Below are 8,627 nucleotides of genomic sequence, written 5' to 3' on the forward strand. Positions count from 1 at the left end.
CAATTTGAACAATTTAAAAAAAGATTTTAAATTTTTAAAAAATAAGATTATAAATAATTAGGATTAGCATTACAAAATTAAGATTACTGCAACGTCACCTTCCACTTAATATCATCGTGTAACCGCTTCGTCAATGTGAAGAACTCTCTCATTGCGTCGTCGATCCTTCAAGTCCAACCGTCTGTTGTGCTGTCGAAGTGACCTTTGCCGCAATCCTCTGTGCGTCACGCCGAACTGACCTGCATGGCATCCTCATTGTCGTGAGTCACGCATTCAGATCGTTGACGTCGAGCTTTGCTTAGCGTAAGTTTCCGCTGTCTGAGATTGTCGTGGAGTGCGTTGGGCCGCATTGTCGTCATCCCAACGTCGATTTCTCATCGTCGCGACACGCATCTCTACGTGCAACAAATCCTTGGCGCGATTGGTCTCTCCCTGTGAAATGCGTATTGCTGTGTCGCCGATCTTCCTGCCAGCACCGTTGTCGACGCTCCAGGTTGTCGAACGAAGCAGTCGCTATTGCAAAGACTTCATAGACAAAGTAACGCCGCTTGTGTGTATTTTATTTCTATTTTTTTTTCTTTGACTATTTTTTCGGATGTTTCTTTTATAGGGTTTTAAATGTTTCTTTTCGTGCAAATGAATGATTCTGTTTTATATGGGTTATTGATTTTTAGGTAAAGTATACTTTTTGTTCCAGAAGTTTAGCAAAAGTTTAAAAAATACTCCTAAGTTTTATTTTATTTCAATTTTGTCAAAAAAGTTTTCGATTTGTATCAAATATATCCTCGATGGCTAAATTTTCAAAAAATTTAAGACCAAATTAACAATAATACATGAAAATTATCCTTAATTTTCTTGTGTTGAGAGTTGTTCTTATGAAATTGTTGTTGAATTTCTCTTAAATTTCTTGAAAAATTAGTCGTCAGGAGTATATTTGATGCAAATCGAAAACTTTTAGAACAAAATTGAAACAAAATAAAACTTAAGGGTATTTTTAAAATTTGTGTCAAATTTCAAAGATAAAAAGTATAATTTAGCTTTGATTTTTTTTTTCATAAGTTTTGAAGTTTTTTTTTTATTTTTTGAATTGTTTTTGTTACAGGCTGTGAGGCCGTGCCCAGAGGCGACGCCGCCGCGACGGAAACCCGACAACATCCAAGGTCGCCTCCGAGGAACGCAACACAGTCACACGAGAGACGCCCCTTTGGGGGACTGGCGACAACCACGCCAGAATAATGCAAGAGCTACGCCATAGAATGCAAGACTTGGAACGCCGGCTAGCAGATAGGGAACGCGACCAACACACCCCAGAGCAGAGTCACTCCCGCTCTCGCTCCAGGAGTCGCTCCAGACGCACGCCTAGCCCCCAAGCTGAGTCCAAAAGCACCGGGGAGAGAGGGCACGCGAGAAGACGTCACGACCCCGTCATTTACGCCAGACGTGACAGGCGGCGTACCACGAACCGCAGGGATGAGGACACTCGTCGGGAGAACGACGAGGGAAGAACGACGGGAACACGAGGACCTGTAATAATGGGAGCGACCCCATTCCACTGTTCCATACTCGAGGTCTGGCTGCCAAAACACTTTGACAAGCCAACGGACATGAGGTACGATGGAACGCAAGACCCGCTGGAACACCTCACGGCCTTTGAGGCCAGGATGAACCTAGAAGGAGTGGGAGACGAGGTAAGGTGCCGCGCTTTCCCGGTCACCCTGGCGGGACCTGCAATACGGTGGTTCAATAACCTCCCGCAGGGCTCGGTAACCCACTTCTCAGACATCAGCCATGCCTTCCTGGCTCAGTTCACGACCAGGATCGCCAAAGCCAAGCACCCGATCAATTTGCTGGGGGTGACCCAGAGAGCCGGGGAGCCGACCAGGAAATACCTAGATCGTTTCAACGATGAATGCTTGGAAATCGACGGGTTGACGGACTCGGTGGCGAGCTTGTGCTTGACGAACGGGCTCCTGAACGAGGACTTCAGGAAGCACCTTACCACAAAGCCAGTATGGACGATGCAGGAGATCTAATGCATCGGTAAGGAGTATATTAACGATGAAGAAGTCAGCCGGGTCGTGGCTGCCAATAAACGACAACCCCCCTACAACCAAACCCGCCACTACGAGGGTGGAGAAAGACAAAAGGAACACGCCAGGGACGGCAGTCCGAGTAAGACGCCAAAGCCATTTTCCCGAGTCGGGAAATTCACCAACTACACCCCCCATCACGGCACCAATCACGGAAGTTTATCAACAGATAGCCGAGAAGGGGATACTGTCGAGACCCCGACCTCTGAAGGACAGAACGGGGGAAAACAAAAGCCTTTACTGCGAATATCACAAGGGATACGGACACAAAACCCAAGATTGTTTCGACCTGAAGGATGCCCTGGAGCAAGCAATCAGGGACAGAAAGCTTGCCGAATTCTCCCACCTCATAAGGGAGCCGAGGAGACGGAATCGCGATCACGAGGGCGAGGACAGATCCCGGGTGACAAGACGACGCCAAGAACCAGAGGGGGACGACCGCGGTCTCACGGTGGTGAACGTCGTAACAGCGAGAAATTCCGCCCCGAGGTCGAGATCGGCACAGAAGAAAGACACCAAAGTCCTGGCAGTCTCCTCCTCATCCGCGCGAAGTTCCCGGGGACTCCCATCCATCTCCTTCGGCCCTGAGGACCAATGGTTCGACGAGGTACCGGAAAGTCCCCCCATGGTCATCACGGCCAGAGTCGGAACCGGCCTCGTCAAACGGATCCTAGTGGATACGGGGGCGGACTCGAACATCATGTTTCGCAACGTTTTTGATGCCTTGGGACTGCGTGATGCTGACCTAGTGACCCACCAGCATGGTGTGGTAGGGTTGGGAGACCACTTCATCAAGCCGGATGGGATCATCTCCCTCCCGACCTCCTTGGGACAAGGACAGAGGCGAAGGACAGTAATGGCCGATTTTGTAGTCCTGCGGGACTCCACAGCCTACAACATCATCCTGGGGAGAAAAACCATCAACGACCTTGGGGCAGCGATTAGTACGAAGCTGCTCGTAATGAAGTTTATTACTGATGACGGATCCGTAGGATCCATCAGAGGGGACTTGGAAACGGCAGTCGCTTGCGACCACGCCAGCCTCTCTCTCAGGAAAAAGTCCAAAGAAGCATCAGGGGTTTTCCTTGCCGACCTGGATGCCAGAATAGACGACAAACCCAGGCCCGAGCCAGAGGGGGAATTGGAAAAATTTAGGGTCGGTGACGGGGAGGAGAAGTTCACATTCATAAATAGAAATCTCCCCCATGAATTAAAGGAACCTTTGATGGAGATGATCAGAGCCAATGCCGACCTCTTCGCTTGGACGCCAGCCGATATGCCAGGGATAGATCCCCAGCTCATGTCACACTATCTGGCCGTCAAGCCGGAGGCTAAGCCAGTGGCCCAGAGGAGGAGGAAGATGTCGCAGGAAAGGGCAGAGGAGGTGGCCAGGTAGACGGCCAGCCTCCTGGAAGCAGGGTTCATCCGAGAATTGGACTACTCGACTTGGCTATCGAACGTGGTCTTGGTGAAAAAACACAATGGGAGGTGGAGAATGTGTGTAGACTATTCCGACCTCAACAAGGTATGTCTCAAGCACTGCTATCCCCTTCCCAATATTGACGCGCTCGTCGACGCGGCGGCGGGGTACCGATATCTGAGCTTCATGGACGCCTACTCCGGGTACAATCAGATACCGATGCACCGACCCGACGAGGACAAAACAGCGTTCATAACGCCGGGAGGGATCTATTGCTACAAGGTAATGCCATTTGGTTTGAAAAACGCTAGCGCCACGTACCAGAGACTGATGAACAAGATATTCAGCAAGCTCATAGGCAAGACAGTAGAAGTCTACGTGGACGACATCCTCGCGAAAACCACACGGCCCGACGAACTCCTAAGCGACCTGGGGGGCGTGTTCGCGTCCCTCCGGCAACACGGCATGAGGCTCAACCCGCTCAAATGTGCCTTTGCCATGGAGGCTGGGAAGTTCTTAGGGTTCATGATCACCCAAAGAGGAGTAGAAGCCAACCCTGAGAAGTGCCAAGCAATTCTTCAGATGAAGAGCCCGGGTTGTATCAAAGACGTCCAACGATTGGCAGGAAGGCTGACTGTATTATCCCGTTTTCTCGGCGCATCGGCAGCAAAAGCTCTGCCCTTCTTCAATCTGATGAAAAAGGGGATAGCATTCGAATGGACCCCAGCGTGTGAGGAAGAATTCAACCACTTCAAGGAGATCCTAGCAGCACCTCTGGTGCTCGGGAAGCCCAAGGCCGGAGAGTCACTCTACCTCTACCTAGCAGTAACAGAAGAAGCGCTTGCAGCAGTGCTCGTACGAGAAGAAGGGAAGGCTCAGCAACCGATTTACTTCGTAAGCAGAGCTCTACAAGGAGCAGAGCTGAGGTACAGCAAACTGGAAAAGCTGGCGCTGACACTCCTAACCTCCTCCCGAAGGTTGAGGTAGTACTTCCAGGGCCACCGTGTAGTCGTGAGAACGGACCAAGCAATTCGCCAAGTACTCCAAAAACCTGATTTGGCTAGAAGGATGATGACCTGGGCCATCGAGCTCTCCCAATATGACTTGCAGTATGAGCCCCCAACATGCAATCAAGGCGCAGGCGATGGCTGATTTCTTGGTAGAGGTAACGGGTGATCCCCACGAGGAAATGGGCACACGGTAGAGGCTCCACATAGACGGGGCCTCCAACCAGACGTCCGGGGGAGCCGGGGTCATCTTAGAGAGCCCGGCGGGAGTCATTTACGAGCAATCGACCAAGTTCGAATTTTCGGTGTCGAACAATCAAGCGGAATACGAAGCCCTCTTAGGTGGACTAACCCTAGCCCAAGAAGTCGGGGTAACAAGGCTGGAAGTGTGCAGCGATTCACAGGTCGTCACCTCGCAAGTAAACGGAAGCTATCAAGCCAGGGACCCCCTCCTGCAAAAGTATTTGGAAAAGGTTAGAGAATTGACCAGGCAGTTCCAAGAGGTCACGGTCCAACACATTCCAAGAGAAAGGAACACACGGGCAGACCTCCTATCTAAATTAGCAAGCACGAAGCCGGGAGCGGGCAACCGGTCTCTCATCCAGGGCATGGTGAAGGAACCGACGGTTGCCCTCCATTTGATGGAGTCAAGCCCCTCCTGGCTGGACCCCATCACAAACTTCCTAGAACATGGCAAGCTGCCTGATGATGAGAAAGCGACCAAAACGTTGAGAAGGGAGGCTTCCAAATATGCAATCATACAAGGACAACTGTTCAGAAAGGGGCTCAGTCAACCCCTATTGAAGTGCTTACACCCCGACCAGACGGACTATGTACTTAGAGAAGTCCACGAGGGATGCTGCGGCCACTACATCGGGGGCAAAGCCCTAGCAAGGAAGCTCATCCGAGCTGGATATTACTGGCCATCAATGATGAGAGACTCCAAAGAATTCGTCAGAAAATGCGTAAAGTGTCAAGAAAATTCCAACTTCCACAAAGCGCCAGCCTCCGAGCTGAGCCTACTGACGTCTACACGACCTTTCGCTCAATGGGGAGTCGACCTCTTAGGGCCTTTCCCGGTTGGCCCAGGACAAGTTAAATATCTCATAGTCGCCATCGACTACTACACCAAATGGATAGAGGCTGAACCACTAGCCAGCATATCCTCATCCAATTGCAGGAAGTTCATGTGGAGACAGGTGATAACCCGTTTCGGTATCCCGGAGGTCGTAATTTCGGATAATGGGACGCAGTTCACTGACAAGAAGTTCACGGAATTCCTCACCGGCCTGGGGATAAAACAAAAGTTTTCCTCAGTAGAACACCCCCAGACGAACGGACAAGTGGAGTCCACAAATAAAGTCATCCTACTAGGCCTCAAGAAGCGCTTAGACAACAAGAAAGGCGCATGGGCCGACGAGCTCGCTTCGGTCCTCTGGTCCTACCGGACAACCGAGCAAAGCTCCACCGGGGAAACCCCTTTTCGCCTAACGTACGGGGTCGACGCAATGATACCTGTGGAAATTGGCGAACCGAGTCCACGGTTACTTCTCGTAGGAGTAGACGAAGCGGTGGAAAAGGACCTGGTGGAAGAGACCAAAGAGATGGCCCACTTGTCAGAAACAGCACTAAAACAAAGAATAGCTCTGCGCTACAACACCAAAGTCCTCAGGAGGGATTTTGAGGAAGGAGACCTCGTCCTGCGACGCAACGACGTCGGTTTACCGACCCCAGGAGAAGGAAAACTGGCAGCAAATTTGGAAGGTCCCTACAGAATCAAAGAAGTGCTCGGTAAAGGCGCCTACAAGCTGGAAAGACTCGACGGCAGAGAGATCCCAAGAACATGGAACGCAGGTAACCTGAGGAGGTTCTATTCGTAGCTTGGGTCCACCGACCAAGCGGCCTGATAAACTGGGTAGAGGTTCACTTTAATCAAATGTTAATTCCCAATTATTTACTTTTATCAAATGCCTACTGTGTTCATGAACTTGTCTAGCTAACGACTAATTCTTACTTGTCCAAATTCTTCCATCTATTATCTTCCAACGCGTACCCCGCGAGATCGTGCTCATAAACGGCAACCCGGGATTGATCATCCCGAGAAGCCAACGGAACCATAGCCATATCGAACGGCCGCGATAATAAGACCACAATGGTTTCAAAAATAAAACCACAACGGTTCCAATCGGGTTACCAACACAAACGGCAAAACGGACACAAGCAATAAGTCCGCCCCAAAAAGACGGTAACGAAAACAAAACACCAAGCAAGATAAACGATAGTAATGATAAGTCGATCAAGCGACCAATTAAGCATAAAGTTAAGAAGTCACAACGAAATGTTCAACAAATCCATACCAAACCAAAGTTACAAGAAATCATTTCCGAGGCATGTCAACAATCTTGCCGTCTTGGATCATTTTGAAGACCCCGATAGCCGACGTATCGAAGTCAGGGGCCACGACCTTCACTTGAGCCTTCAGAGCACCCTCAGTCATGAAGATTGCGTTCTTCCCTTGCTCCTTGGTCGCTTTGTGCTTTCTCTTGAGCTCTTCGACCTCGGCCCTAGCAGCTTTAGCCGATGCAACGGCCTGATCGCGCTCCTTCTCCAGGACCGCCACCCGACCCTGAGCAGCGTTCAGCTGGATCTTTAGGGTCATCTCCCGCTCGGCTAGACGGGCCACCGACTCATCGGAAGTCTTCAATTTCTCCTCGACAGACGTCGCTTTCTCCTCCACAGCCTTAAGCTTCTTCCCCATCTCGGACAACTGACCTTGGAGCAGCTCGACTTGCACCTTAAAGTCATTGTTCGCCTTGCCTGAAGATTCGAGTTTCCTTCGGAGAGCCTGCATCCCCGACAACTCGAACTCGGCCTTTCGAGCTATCACTGCCCCCCGGAGCAGAGTCCGGTACATCCACCTCGCCTGCCCCGCCAGGTCGGATCCAAGAAAATGTTCCTCCATCCCAGGAATCAGATGGGAGTCGATGAAATTCGTAGCATCAAAATTTCGCTCCATGACGGTAAGAGTTCCCTCCGGGCTGGCAGATGCCCTTCGCCTCTTAGGAGTATGAATAAGTTCAACATCATCATAGTCTTGATGGGTAGGAGACGAGTGCCCAGCAACGGCCGCCTCTTCGGGAATAGGGGAAGCCTGCACCTTGGCTGGATCTTTTTCAGACATCCCGGTATCCTGGGGAGTGGGCACGGCCTGATCCTCCTTCTCCCCGGAAGGGCCCTCCGGTTTTCCGGCATCCTTCTCGTCAGCCTTCTCATCATCGCTATCCTCCAAGAAGGTCTTGACTAAATTTTCGAGCCCAGTCACCGAAGCAGACATCTCCACTACAATAGGAAACCAAATACGTTAGTCGTGAAGTCGGGAAAAACAAAATAAACAACAAACAATGTAAAAACACAAGGCAGAATAGCTCACAAATATAATTCCTGACGGACTCCCGTTCACCCATGAGGAGGTGGGGGTTCACGGGGTTCTTTCCAAAAATAGCAAACAACACATCGACAATCCTTTTATTTACAGGAGACATTCCCTTGTAGGTCACCTTGATGAAAGAGTTAGACCCCGCCCCGAAACTCCAATAAGTCGGGATGAGGCGTTCCCCCTCTAACGATAACCAAAAGGGATGGCGACCTTTAACAGGGCAAACTTTGAAGAATTTGTCCTTGAACCCATGATAAGAGTCCTCGAACAGGCCAAATATCCTCCGGCCTTGGGCAGACCGGAAAGACAAAAACCCTTTCCTCGCTTTCCCTTGTTTGGAGGGGTTGGTAAGGTTGAAAAAGAAGAGGAAGACATCCACTGACGCCGGCAGTTTGAGATATTCACAAATCATCTCGAAACAGCGGATAGAAGCCCAGCTGTTCGGATGGAGTTGTGACGGCGACACGGATATCCGATTAAGAAGAGACATCTGGAAATCGAAGAACGGCAGGCGAACGCCGACCTGGGTGAACATGGCTTTGTAAAACCAAATCCAGTCGCCGACCCGGGGAGAACGGAAATTAATCTCGTACAATCGCTCGTTGGGCGCAGGGACGAAGGTCTCGTAATTGGTCTTCTCATCTGTCCCCCCGCACAGATACCCGGCTTGCCGG

The 8,627-nt window shown here is 50.5% G+C and overlaps 1 protein-coding gene across 1 annotated transcript; it reads left to right on the forward strand.

Moving 5' to 3' along the window:
- On the forward strand, positions 2,059-3,425 carry LOC107626716. The gene is made up of 2 exons (XM_016329616.1): positions 2,059-3,034; positions 3,307-3,425. The coding sequence occupies exons 1-2, from the start codon at positions 2,059-2,061 to the stop codon at positions 3,423-3,425; spliced, it is 1,095 nt and encodes a 364-aa protein (XP_016185102.1).

Source organism: Arachis ipaensis, chromosome B02, assembly GCF_000816755.2.
Source record: "Arachis ipaensis cultivar K30076 chromosome B02, Araip1.1, whole genome shotgun sequence".
Lineage (NCBI taxonomy): Eukaryota > Viridiplantae > Streptophyta > Magnoliopsida > Fabales > Fabaceae > Arachis > Arachis ipaensis.